Source organism: Sardina pilchardus, chromosome 7 (genome assembly GCF_963854185.1).
Source record: "Sardina pilchardus chromosome 7, fSarPil1.1, whole genome shotgun sequence".
NCBI classification, from domain to species: domain Eukaryota; kingdom Metazoa; phylum Chordata; class Actinopteri; order Clupeiformes; family Clupeidae; genus Sardina; species Sardina pilchardus.
Window position 1 is genome coordinate 8,983,606 of NC_085000.1, and position 14,337 is coordinate 8,997,942.

Here is a 14,337-nt window from a genome sequence, read left to right on the forward strand (position 1 = left end):
ACCACTCAGTTAAAAAATCACAGGGATATGTGGAATTTTGATTAACAATACATAACATTACATAATATATCATTCTTGTATATTTAGTTCACTTATGTTTAAGTGAATAAAGTGTGGTGAAGTAAAACAAAAAAGTAAAGTAAAAAAAAAGCTTTGTGATCCAGAATTAAAAAGTCAAACATTTCTATATGACAGTAAACCTCTGTTTTGCTTTGAATGAAAATGTAAGATATTATCCAAGTATACAGTACATATGTGAAGTAAACACTTATGTAAATAATCTGGACATCTTTATCTTTGTCTTTGGCCTGTTTTATTGTGTGCATGTCTATAGGAACTGCAAAACCACGGGAGCAAAATAACAGCATTAAGGACTCAGCCACTACTCACTGACAGCCCTAAGCCATTGACGGGCAAGTGTGGAGCGCGTGTGTGAAAGTGTGGAGTGTGTGAATCTGCTCCTGTAAGAGGGACCGATGCCAGACGTCGATGGACTAATGGACAAGTCCTGCGAGGCTTTGTGCCGCTCGCTGGTGGCACACAACGGCATCCAGGCAGAGAGCGCGGACATCTCCCACTCCGTCCTCTACACGTCACTCATGGGGCTGCTACTGGTGGCTGACAAGAAGGTGAGTGAGAGGGTGGGGGTCGGCTCGCAACATAACGCTTCAGTTCAGTTAACAATGGTCTATGCTCACTGTTTAGTTCGATGGTCTATGCTCATTGATTTGACAGACTATGCTCACTGATTTGACAGACTACGTTCCCTGTTCATTGGTTCAGCATTTGTGTCTTTAATTAGATCGATTGAAAGTTAAATTAATTTAGAAAATAAATCAATGTAAATGTGTTTCATAGCAAGCTGTTTATAGGTGCCTTTTTGCAGTGTTTCAGCTCATGAATGCAGTGTCCACGTCCAGGACACACACACACTCACACACACACACATGTGCTGACACCTGTAGTCTGTTCTGACCCCGCCCCAGGCTGGATAAAGGTGTCTCTGTCTTGACCTCACAGCTGAGTGTCCTCTGTGCCTGCTTTAATGGGATCAGAGAGCTATAAATGGACACACAACTCATACTAGGATAGACCAGAGGACACATACAGGTTCAAAGACAGAACATAGGGAATTAAAGGGGAAAGGTGTCTGTTTTAAGATGTACAGTTCAGATTCAGAACCTTAATGCTGTCTTCCCATTTATAAATCGTTCCCAGGCAGAAATCCAAGTGGGAAGTGGGCAAGTTGGACTGCGAAATGTGGGGAATACAGTATGTCCTTTCTTCTTCACCTTAGTAACAGTATTAATATCACTTGTTTACAATGTTCATACTGTACATGTTCATTCATTCTCTTTTGAAAGAATAGATGAATTATGATGTAGTTGTTGAAGTTTGATGGAAATTATTTTTGATGTTATTTCAATATATTTTTTTAAATGTTATGAGACACATGATTTTTTTTTTCTCTCTCTTTTTTTTCTCTGCCACTTATTTCCTCATTGTCTTGTCCTGGCTCCTTTTCACCCCCAGTGTTTTCTCAATGCGGTGGTGCAATGTCTGTCTCACACACGGGGCCTCCGAGATTACTGCCTCACCAAAGCCTATCTTCAGGACAAAAATTCAAAGCAAGAGCCTGTTCTCATGAATGGTATGTCCCCATTCTCTCTGCAGTTTAGCCCATGTACAGACATTGCTCCCGTTCATCGCAGAAAGTTTCAACCAATGGCATTGCATTGCGCATAGTTTATCTTTACATCTGCACCTCAGATAAGTGTGTCTACCCCTGTTACTTTTCCTCTCGTTTCCTCAGTCCCTTGTCCTCTACTGTGTCACTGCTGTGTCCCCTTGCCTTAAAACTGGCCCTTCTCTCTTTCAAAGCGTTCACTCAGGTGCTGTCTGGGCTGTGGGATGTTGATGGCAGGGACACAGTTGTAAACCCAAGCAGGTTCTACAGCGCCTTTAAAGAAGCCGTGCCTTACTTCAGTGGCTACAGGTGGGTCTCCTGGACTCGGTTACAACTTTGTCCTGATTTAAACATCTGTATAGCCGTCTGCTGATTGGTCTCTGCCTTTACTGTCTTTACTGGTTCTCTGTTTTAGGCGTAGCTAGTGTCGTGGTTCAGAGTTTGTTTTCTTTTAGATTTTTTTTTCTTCAGTAATTTTGTGTCAACAATACCCAGAACATCCATACCCCCCCACCCCACCTGCACATAAACACATCCACATGCACAAACACACACACACACACACACACACACACACACATACATACACACTAGCAAACACACACATACACAGAAGCAAACACAGACATGCACACACTCATTTACATACACAAAGGTTGCAAGAGTAGGGGATGGAGTAGAAGATGGAGACAAATTGACGAGCATGGTTCATCTTTGCAGAGAGAATGTGTACGACTGGGCGGCGGTCATATTTTGTACTGCTCTATGGTGCATCGAGTTTGTTATGGCAAAGCAACAATTGTACTATTCAGCTTCCTGTTTCAAGACGGAAACTAACCAAAGCAGTAACGGTCTCAGTAATCTCTGCTCTTTCACATACTGTTGTTATCATCCACTCCTGTTTCTCCTTCTCTCTGTCTCTCTCTTTCTCTCATTAGTCAGCAAGATGCTCAAGAGTTCTTGCGGTTCCTGTTGGACAGGCTACACACCGAGATCAATCGCCGGCCTGCCAAACGACCACCTGGAACAGACACACAGGAGCCTAAACACAAAGTCTTCAGGTACAGAGACAACACTGGATGTGTGTGAGATAAGATTTATTCAAGAAATGCCAAGAATATGCTACGTATATCCAATACTCATTTCTTCTGTCCTCATTTCCTCCAGGCTGTCTGAACAGGCCTCCATCATGTGGAAGAAACACCTTGAGAGGGATGATAGTAGAATTGTTGGTTAGTAGTAGATGCTTTTTTCCCTTATATTACAAGCGCCACTGTCCCCGGAACAAATCGGTGTTAAGTGCCTTGCTCAAGGGCACAGCGGTGGAAGCTGGGTATTGAACCCACAACTTTTCAAGATAGTGCTAGTAACTTAGTTGTATTTATAAACATGACAGTGCACCATTTACTTGATTTGAAGTTGAAAATTCTGCTTGCGATCAATGTAGTCAGAAAATGATTAGAACTTGTTTTAAGGTCAGGTGGCCTACTGGTTGTGGACATAAACAAACTTACCGGTACATTGAAAGTATAGAATCAGCGAACCAGATGAACCCAGGAGTGAAGAGTCACATCACATCCCTTCATAGTTACACAATAGTGTGAAAAAACTGCTACATATCATCTACCATGCATTAGAATAGCCTCATGCCCCAGCGTGTGAGCTGGTCATTATTCCCAAATTGATCCTAATTTGTTACCAAACGGATCAGTTTTCTGTACAATATCTGATATCTCTCAGTCCTCCTTATTCTGACCTGTCTTCCTGTCTCTTGCACCCCTTTACTAAGACCTCTTCTCAGGTCAGTTGCGTAGCTCCCTGCATTGCTCCATCTGTTCCCATTACTCCAACACATTTGATGTGTTCTGTGACCTGTCTCTCCCGATTCCAAAGGTACAGTCCACTCCTCTGCTGACTCTCTCTATCATTGACCATTGATGGTTTGCCCTTTATTTCTGGTGTGCTGATATTATCCCTCTGCTTGGTTGTCTTGCTTCAGAGGAGTGGAGACAGAGTGTCACTTAAGGAGTGCCTCAACCTTTTCTCACAGGAGGAAAAGCTGGATGAGGAAAATGCACCGGTATGTTTGAAATTGCCTCACAAAATGTCAGCTATTGGTGTGTCTGGATACATTGAAATAATACTGAACAGGGTACAAAAACAAACCAGAGGTTGGCTATTAATTAGGTTTTCAGTTTCATACATCAAACTGATCATAATTTTAGTTTCTCCATCACTGACAGACAGGTGCTCTCATTTACTGCCATTTCATGTCTCTCTCTCTCTCTCTCTCTCTCTCTGTTGTGTGTGTGTGTGTGTGTGTGTGTGTGTGTGTGTGTCTTAGATGTGTGAGAGGTGTTGTCGTCGAACAGTAAGCACCAAAAGACTGACCATTCAAAGGTTTCCCAAAGTCATCGTCATACGTATCCTTCATATGACTACTATTTACACAGAAAACAAGCTTTCTGGCTTTATTTTGTAATCTAACTTCTGATAAACACTTCAACAATTACTCTGCAGATCTACATGGATGATACATTTGTTTATAATTGTATTATTTGTTGTTGCCATCTTGCTGTAAAAAGTAAGGACTTTGACTTCAACGCTCAGATCTGAACCGGTTTACCATGTCAAGGTACTCCATCAGCAAAAGCACTGTGTGTGTGTCCTTCCCCTTAACCAAACTGGACCTTGGGCCATATGGGCCTGTGGACTGTGGTAGGTACCTTTATGTTCCTGTTTGGAATTGCATGCCAACCATTTTATCACCTTTAAATCATGGGGTTCCTCATTACATTTATGGTGGCCCTATTTTGTGTAGGGTCGGGTAAAGACCATATATTTGTGTGGATGTTTGGATCAAGTTGTGTGTTTTGATTCTCAGGGCCAGTGCTCTATAACTTGTATGCGGTCTGTTATCACTCTGGAACTGTGAACATGGGCCACTACACTGCCTGTTGTCGCGATGAGGATGGTTGGTGGCACTACAATGATTCAAGGTGGGGGTTATGTTTAAATTGACTCATTTAGACCTCCAGATTATTGGGATTTTGTCACAGTAATAATACCATACATTGAGACTTGTGCTTTTGTCACGGTAGCATATTTTGAGACATGTGCTTTTCTTTTGCAGTGTGCAACAAGTCCCAGACAACCAGCTTCAGTCAAGTCAGGCCTATGTTTTGTTCTACCAGTTGGACAACAGCGCCATGAGACACTAAGATCTCGGGAAACACTTTTCTCCATTAACGGACAGACAACAAGAATCTTTGTGCTTCACTCTCTCAGCCCATCTCCAGCTCATCTCCTGTGGTCCTCATCTTTGACACCAAACTGGCCAAATGTTTTATCCTGGATTTTTCAAGACATCATGTACTTCTGCCTAGGCTTTGCCACTTATGACCAGGCTTTGACACTCATGACCACATCAGAATATGCTTCTGAATGGGTTTTCTTTTTTTTTAAAATCTTAGATATTGTTGTCAATACACTTAATCTAACCTTTTTTTTAAAAAAAAAACTTCAATTAATCTCATGTGTTCAACCTGAAGATGCAGCAGCTGTGATATACAGTTATGGGAAAAAAATAAGAGACCACTGCACATTTTTTGACGTTGAGTGACATTTGAATGAGTTGACCACCAACTCATTTGAATGTCACTCAGCAACTGTATGATGACATCGGAAATACAGAGAGGGTTAAAGTATAGTAATGAAGGATCTTTGGGAAATATGTGTGCTGGCCTCTTAATTATTTCCAGAGCTGTAGGCCATCTTGCAAGCCTACTATTTGAACAATTATAGCCTATTCATTAAATGACTTGAATGCATGATCTCCTTCACAAGCATAGGATGTGTATATTACTGAATTGTACATTGTACATTACTACATTTACATTGTATATAACATTGTATTCTTATTTTTATAATTATGTACATTTTGAATTTACCAATTCATTGTCCACTTACAGTGATGCATACAGTAGCCTAGGCTACATTTAGCTTTCAGGCTATCAGATTTCATTAGGATAAGAGTGTGAAAAGCTATAAGAAATGTTTGCTAACATATCTAGGCAATGCCTGTATGTAATCAATAAAACATTGTATCCCCAAGCGTGTAGCCTGAACTTAATCTATTGTGGACCGTATACTGTATTATCAATTAATTCACAAATGTTATTATTATAACTTTTTTACCTGGACCAGTTAACCACAAGGGCGGGTGAAATTGCGTGGCATTGTGAAAGTGGGCGGAGATTAAGACCCTGGTAGGGAGAAGAAGGAAAGAGGACACACCGCATATTGAAACGGTAAATTATTTGCCTTTTATCTCAATCAAGCCCGAATTCTTCGGAATTCACACACAATATCGTATCGAAAAAGAGTAGATGATTATGACTATCACCCACGCCAAACCATTAACAGATCGTAGAAAAGCTGTCCAAAATCAAGTTTATCCAAGTTGGTTAACGCTTAGCCAGTTCGTTAGCTTTCGTTGTTGCTTATCCGGCTTATTAACCCACCGAGAACTCGCCACTTAAAAAATCACTTGGTTCAAAGTTTCCGGCGAATACAACAGTACAATTTGTAATGTGTCCAGGGGGAAATGTTGTTTGGAGTAGTCAGATTTATAATTTCTCAAGGTTGTTATGGGGCTAAACCAGGGCGAAACGTCGCTAGCAGGCAAACAAAACAACGTTAACGTTAGCTAGCTAGCTAATATATTGTCCTGGCGGTCTTGGCGTCTGTATTCAGCTGCTAGTCCATAGCTAGGCAGTTAGCTACTTAGCAGACAAACCTGCGGTCTTTAGCCGCTGTGTCGGCCAGCTAACATTGCTCATGCAGTGTTGTTTTGTATCGGGTTCCATAGATTATAAAACATTGTAGCTGCTATTCGTGTTTACCCGATGTGGTCACACGTGTTGCCTCGGTCCTTGTTTGTTTAATTCCACAGTGGTCTGTTTATGCAATACCCCTTTTACTTAGCTTTCAACGTTAACGTTAATCCAAGTAGTCTCGCCGGCCGGTTTTGAACTTTGCTGTTCTCCGCTGGCTAACGTTAGCGTGCTAGCAACAGTTTTTCGGATTTTTGAATTAGCACTGAAGTTAGGAGCCAGGCTAGGTGGTTTATGCTAGCTCAACAAGACAAGGCGACGTGGCGTACGAATAACTGATTGAAACAAGTAGAATTGTCGAAAGATGACCTATATATTTTTGTTTCATTTAGTAAGCAACTGACAGGATGACTTTGATACCTTTAAACGTCCATTTAAAACAATTATTTTACTTCGAGGTGTTTTGGGTGCGGTGGGGCGGTGCAAAGGCCTTGCTAGGTTACACCAGAGGCCGAGAAACACTGCGCAAGATTACTTCACTCACCGAACCGGTGTCTCTAAAATGTTCTCGGTTCAATACCAACTTATAGTACATTTTATATGTCTGAAGTATTCATTTAACATACGTATAATATCTCCTTAAGGCTTCCTTAAACAAAATAATGTTGTTTCCGGTCAGCCCATACTTCCGCATTTGTACATCCGATTTATTAAAAAATGTTTGGAAAAGGAGCCGCTTATTTAGCCCAATAGGAACTTCAAGTGTTCTTGATGAAACCTAAGGTTTCACTTGCCCATGGGCATCCTTTCAAAACTCGATCTTCGCCTTGTCCTTTCAGCTACCGTTCACTCTTGAGCCTCTTCCTCTTCTATCGTTGTGTTTTGCTATAACAGCAGACCATATGTCTTCAGTGATTGTGATTCCTACAGATGTTCGTTCAATTACAGTCAAGGGGTGGTTATAATGCATCCTGACTGCTCAAATGCACTCTGCATAAGTACATATCCATAATTATTCTCCACTGTCTGTCAATGTTGGAATTGCCTCTCATAGTCAACATTGACTGCATCTTCCAGCCGTTTTGTCTCAGAAGCTTCAACAGACCCTATTCATGATTTTTGGTTCATGATCCTTTTTAGATGGCTGCCATTCGTAAAAAGCTTGTGATTGTTGGGGATGGAGCCTGCGGAAAGACCTGCCTTCTCATAGTCTTCAGTAAAGACCAGTTTCCAGAAGTTTACGTGCCCACTGTATTTGAAAACTATGTGGCGGACATTGAAGTGGATGGAAAACAGGTAAGAACAGAGAACAGTATGGCAATCTGTGTAAAGAACAACCCAGGGTATTCACACTTGTTTTCTAGGTGGACTTGAACACCATTTCCTTCGGTTGCGAGTCCATTATACTACACTTAATAACTACTAGAAGAATTCAGCCCCAAAGATACAAAATTGTTAGACCAAGGATATATGCCAATTGTCATGGTTTGTTATTGGTATTTCAACTTGTTCAAGGGTGATTATTGATGTTTTTTCCCTTTGACTTCGTCATGAGGATGAACTAAATCCTGACCGTTAGGATTGGGCACTTTGACTTAAGCTGCATCCACACAATTCTGTTTTCAGTTTCAAACGTTTTGTTACAAATGCATTGTAAGTCCACACAGCACGTTTGCAATTTCTGAACCTTGTCAAGATGTCCCGCAAGGTGTCCCCACTGATCTATAAAGAACCCAGTGGTGACCTGCACAGACAGTGGGGGAGGGGGGGATCCCTAAACACTTTCTAAACACAAATTCTAAAATAATTATTTTAACTGCACTAAAGATTCTATCAAAAGCAGTGAGGCTAGGAAGGCTTTTGTTGTCTCCATATTGCATTCACCGCTTGCAGTAGTGGAAGTCGAGGTGAATCTTGGAAAGTCAAGAAACTTCAGACTGATAAGGGCCGATCAGGAAGGGAACATGGGTCTCCACATCATTGTTTTCAGGTGTTTACAGATTCACTGTCCACATTGAGACGCAAAGCCCAAGTTTTCCAATGAATACAGGCCAGACAGGGTTTTCAAATCCATTTGTTTCAGGAGTGAAAAATAAATGAAAGTCTTATGGATTCAAAAGTCTTATGGATTCAAAAGATGTGGATGTAGCCTTTGAATAACAACACATTCCTTCAGTGGACTCTGCTCTGACCATGTAGCTGTAAGGACCGCTTTGGACACACTATTTTGGCAGTTGCTTGTCTATTCAAGTTCCACCGCCGTCTAGCGTAGACTGACTTTCCTCTTTCGGTAGGAGTAATTGACCATAGGTATTAGTGATTGTAGTGCCATTTAATTTATGGATAAATCATGCTTGCCCATCTATATAGATGGGTGCACGACTGTCAATCTGGTTAGAGTTGTACTGATTTCTTATTGATCACAACAAAATATTTGTCATGTGAAAAGTGTCGTAGTTTTCTTATTGTGAAGTGTTGAGCATATTTTGGGAGGAAATTTCATAACTGCAAGCTGCAAACTGGTCTCCCCCAGAGATCAGAAGCAAAGAGATTGCTGGCTCCTCCAAGCATTAACTATTCTTTTTAAAAGAGATTTCTGAAAGTCTGACTGTGCTCTTACCTCTCAACATTTTCAATGAATTTCTCTAAATATAAAATACGTACATGTTGGACTTTTTTCCAGGCAATTGTCGGGAGACATTTGAGCACCACACACTACAAGAGAATCTCATAAAATAATCTTAAGAGCTCAAGATAATCGGCCCGTTGTCTGTCTTTGGTCGGAAGGGGGGAAATCGGGGGGCGAAATCAGCCCGATTATGTTTATGTGTGTACCCCCTTTAGTTGTTCATCCAGGAAAAGGTAAAGGAGAAACTGTTCTTTTTTAGGTGGAGCTAGCCTTGTGGGATACTGCTGGTCAAGAGGACTACGACAGATTAAGACCCCTATCCTACCCAGATACTGATGTCATACTTATGTGCTTTTCCATAGACAGTCCTGACAGCTTGGGTAAGCATTGCACTTAATGTTTTAATGAATGAGAGGTACAACAATCGGTTGCAATTGATGTCTAGCACAAGTCCTTGAAAACTGGTAAATTCTTAGATGTGTTCCTGTTTTGTTATTGCGTAATACCTTTTTTAAATAATAGTATTATTGTGTAATATTTGTTTCCAAGAGTCCAAGTGTCACGTTTTTCAAGTGAAATTGAAAACTGTAGGTTTTCCTAAGATGTTACTAAATTGTAATTTATGGAAGTCACTCCTGTTCACTGACATGGGTGCCGCCCAAACCTAATCAGGTGGATCTGTTTCAGATCAGAGCAGCATCCAGGGGTCAGATGTGGTGGTTTGTAGATAACCCAATGCATGGCTTTGTCTTTTTTTCCCTCACAGAGAATATTCCAGAGAAATGGACTCCTGAAGTCAAGCACTTCTGCCCAAACGTGCCTATCATCCTTGTGGGCAACAAGAAAGACTTGCGCAATGATGACCACACACGAAGGGAGCTTGCCAAAATGAAACAGGTATCCACTAAGTTACCCGTCACGTGTCCCAGATATGTTATTTGGTCTCTGAGCTTGATCATTCTTGGCTTTCAGTTTGTTGTGTGCAGCCATCTTTGCTTTTCCTGGAACATCAAGTAGCTGCTACGCTGCAAAAACAGTTTTAGATTTGGTGTTTTGAACTGACTTGCTGATATTTGAGTAGTTACATTACATAGAGTAGAGTACTTAGAGATGCTGTCCCTGATTCTGAACTAGCCAGTCAAATTGCACCACCTTCTTATGTCCTCTAGTGTTGCACGATATATCGATACTAGAAAGGTATCACGATGCCTTAACGCAAAAAACGATACGATTTCCGACGTTTTTAGAACCGATACTTTATTAAAAAATAACTTTCCGTGTCTGTGCAAGGAGCTGCTCCAACTCTCAGTCATGCTCCTTGAATGCAGAGACTAGTGGGCGTGGCTAACTTTCCCCTCTCACACGCAGCGACAGTAGTGTGTGCACGCAGCAACAGGCTGTGAGTGAGTGAGAGGGAGAGAGATGGCTACAGGTTCAGGAGCGCCCGCCGACCGCCCTCGGCTTGCTGATCAAATAGATGGGCGAACTGAAGTCTGGAGCTATTTCGCATGTGTCGACAGTGAAGGCAAGCCCACAGACACAAGAGATGTAAACAAAAGCATGCAGGCAACGTCCAACTTCGCACAGCACCTTGCAGACAGACATCCCGACCTTTACAAAGAATTCAAAGACCGAGAGGTCAGCGAATGTGATTGAAAACACCATGATCAGCACCAATCGTATCCACAAACCGAAGTGAAACGAGTGTGGTGTATCCTGTAGGCTAATTGGAAAACTATTTTTTCAACACTGAATTTTGACGAGGCAAAGCGACAGTAAGCATAGAAACCTCTTTGACGGAGGTAATGTTTTCATCAGGGTTTGCTTGTTTGTCTGTCTGTTTGCAAGATGACTCTTTACGCTGATAATTGTAACTTTAGCATAACTTGCAAACAATCTATTTAACATTCAATCAGTTCTGGTAATATTTATCATGGCATGTAGTCTGCCTTCTTTATTATTTCTTAAATATAAGCTAGCCTACCTGAAATTCTCTTAGTAGAGCCCATAGCCAGCATGTATTGAGTCCAAACGTTAATTTATTAGCCATGAACGACATCAGCACCCTAGACCTCTTGCAGGCGTCATCAGATGGCCCACTGAATAGCGTAGTAGTAGGCTAGCTTATAATTTTAACATGTGTAATTTGTAGCAACACAGCACGTGTAATTTGTAACAAACAATAAAAACCTATTGACTAAAACTAAAAGATAATGAACGTGCGGTGACTTTATGATGAGCCCAGAATTGACCTGCACACTATTAAATTAATCTCACATTTCTCTACACCTGGTGGAGGTTTGCGTCCTCCTGAGCATTGTCTGGATATAACAATTATAAAGAATGGTCTCTGAAAGTCAGACAATCAAACTCATGAAATATTATAACAAATATGTTAGCAAACAAGATATTATGCTCATACTAACTCTGGGGAATAATAATAATTATTATTATTAGTGTAATTTGCTCAAAAAAAAAAACCTGGACAGGAACAAGCTGATTAAAGTCAAACCGAACCAGAGCAATAGGCCTATTGATCTTTTTTTCCAGATATTTTAGAATTTCACCGTGGTATCGGTTCAGTATCGACTATCGAGGTATTTATGGCAGGTATCATATCGAAGTCATAATTTTGGTATCGTGACAACACTAATGTCCTCCTAAAGCACCTTGTTGATTGGCTGAGACTGTTTTTGGCCCATTACAAGCCCATTTGCTGGGCCAGTTTGATGACTGTTTGACAGTAATTACTAATTAAAGTTGTTGTTAAAATTGACAGGTATGTAGCAGATGTTTTTATTGACCTCCACCATCTGTGTAATTTTGTATTAACAGGAGCCGGTGAAGACAGAGGAGGGAAGGGACATGGCCAACCGCATCAATGCCTTCGGTTACCTAGAATGCTCTGCCAAGACAAAAGACGGCGTGAGGGAAGTCTTCGAGATGGCCACCAGGGCCGCGCTGCAGGCCAAGAAACGTGGCAAGAAGAACGCGTGCCTGCTGTTATAGAAGCCTTCGCCTGGACAGGGAGGAGACGGGGAGGGGGATGAGGGGGCCCAGAGAACACAGAAAGGGAAGGGACGGGACAGGACAGGATGGGGCAGGTTTGTCTTTCTGGTGTGGATGCATTGGGAGGGAGGAAGGGGGTCAGCAGAGGTTAAAGGTCGCCATTAGCTTGGCATGGGAGCTCTGACCTCTAAGACACCCCGGGAAGGGTTGATGGGGGGAGGGGTGGGGTAACGTGAATAGGCCTACCAGCGGCACTCTCTCGTAAGGCTTGCCTCAGTAAATCCAGTAGTAAGAGGGTGGGAGGGGTTAGGAGAGGACTCATACTGGGATTCATGGATAATTTTTTTCAGTGGTTTTGACTCCCTTAACAACCCCCCTTTACGCCCCACTTTTATAAATGGCTCTACGATAATTGGCTCCCATAGGTTTACGTACTGTCTCTAGTGGCAAGTTCGAAACGGTCATGTTGTCTGTCCGAACGATTGTAAGTACGTTTGTATATGTTTGTATATGAGTGTGTGTATGTGAATGCATGTGTGTTGAATCTGTCTGTTGTTTTTCTCTCTATCTCTCTCTGTGTGGATGTTGACTGTATGACCCTCCTCTATACTGAATTTAAGCACAGGGAGGTCAACACTGCAGGGTGGGTTTCCCTACTATTCTGCCTCCTCTCCATTGCTTCTCTTCTGGTAGCTGATGTCACAGAACATTCTGGATGTTTCTCTCTTTTTTTTTTTTTTTTTTTTTAATTATTATTATTCCAATATAGTGATTCAAACCATTTGCAGTTCAGGTATATTTAAAAATCTATCAGCATCTTTTTTTTTACATTTAGATGTAAGGGCCATCCTGCTCATCAAGTTTGTGAGAGTGTGTTTTATAAGCTTGCCTGTGTGTAGATTTTTAAATAACTGCTTTGGTTTGATCACCTCTTTTGATGTTCAGTGGAGGAGTACAGCACAGTACTGTATACCAAGAGTAACTGACACACAACATTCGGTCTTTGTGTCAGGAAGGGTTATGATATTTGTACTTGATTATTAAAAGTTGCAAATTGAAAATGGCATTTTACTTTTATGGCACGCTTTTGAGTGGAATTTTAAGTTAGTGATATTTGTCAGGTTCTGTGTGCTACTCCCTCCAATCTCCTCTCTTTTGAATATAATGTTAATTATGATTAGTATTATTATTATTACCAGTAATAATAATATTATTCTCTTTTCTTTCAATGCTCTTGAACTGTATATTTAACCCTGTGTGAATTCTACTGGCCTTTCCTGAAGCAGTTACTACTCCTTAAAACACATCTTCAGAATCTATCATGAGAAATATTTAGATTTTAAAAGTAAACCATTGAAAGTGCATATATTATTGTTTTAATTGGAGTTTATTCTAAAGAAATCAATTGCAATTGTGTTGTATGAAAAAAAAGTATCTTGGTGCATTTGACTTTTTGTAAAATACATTTCCATATTTCTTCAATCTGCTTTAAAAAATACTTCAAATAAATCTGATTTAGTTTAGTCCCCAGAGCATTGTCTTTTGTTGAAAAAAGTGTTCTCTTTAAGCTATACAAGTTGCACGTCTTGGTTTACCCTAACAGTGGGACAGATTGAGACTCCTATTAGAAGCTGTTTGAAAGCCTGTTTTATGTGCCATTTGGAGGGAAGAATGAGTATTGGAGTTTTAATTGTTTTAACGAGTGTAAAGAGATCCACATCACTTTGCTCAGAGCCACCAGAGGGAAGAGCACCTGGACAGTAAAGCTCACAAAAGAAATGTGTTATATCATGTAAAACTGAACTAATGGTGATCATTCATATTCTGGTGTGCTATGACCTATGTAGGTAGTGATATATAGCCTAAGCACAAGTTGGCATTATTACTGCATGATTATTACAAGAATAGGGTCGTTTCAGATTGATCAAATAATCATGGTTTTTTTTTTTTAATCAAAGTGAGCATACAGCACAAGGTGTTATTCCTTTCCTGCAAGTTCTTTTTCCATTGCTAGATATGCAAGTTATGTTTATGTATTCTGTTTGATTATGCCTTCTGGAATGTCATGAGCAGAATAGACGGTCTGTTTTTTTTTTTTTTTGGTCAAAAATCCTGTGTGTTATTTTAGTACATGACATGACCAGAATGCCATTTATTTTGTCCAATCAACAACCATT

At 40.8% G+C, this 14,337-nt stretch overlaps 2 protein-coding genes across 2 annotated transcripts; both read left to right on the forward strand.

The window, feature by feature from the left end:
- The first annotated feature begins 476 nt into the window (after window positions 1-476).
- On the forward strand, window positions 477-5,645 carry usp21 (ubiquitin specific peptidase 21). The gene is made up of 11 exons (XM_062540194.1): window positions 477-629; window positions 1,534-1,651; window positions 1,882-1,996; window positions 2,626-2,748; window positions 2,855-2,919; window positions 3,477-3,580; window positions 3,687-3,767; window positions 4,032-4,110; window positions 4,298-4,405; window positions 4,572-4,686; window positions 4,821-5,645. Exons 1-11 carry the CDS (start codon window positions 477-479, stop codon window positions 4,906-4,908), a joined length of 1,149 nt encoding a protein of 382 aa, XP_062396178.1. The 3' UTR covers window positions 4,909-5,645.
- A 264-nt stretch (window positions 5,646-5,909) lies between these two features.
- On the forward strand, window positions 5,910-13,683 carry LOC134087251 (rho-related GTP-binding protein RhoA-C). Its single transcript, XM_062540635.1, has 5 exons — window positions 5,910-5,997; window positions 7,663-7,818; window positions 9,411-9,531; window positions 9,918-10,048; window positions 11,987-13,683. The coding sequence occupies exons 2-5, from the start codon at window positions 7,663-7,665 to the stop codon at window positions 12,158-12,160; spliced, it is 582 nt and encodes a 193-aa protein (XP_062396619.1). The 5' UTR covers window positions 5,910-5,997; the 3' UTR covers window positions 12,161-13,683.
- Window positions 13,684-14,337: the final 654 nt, after the last annotated feature.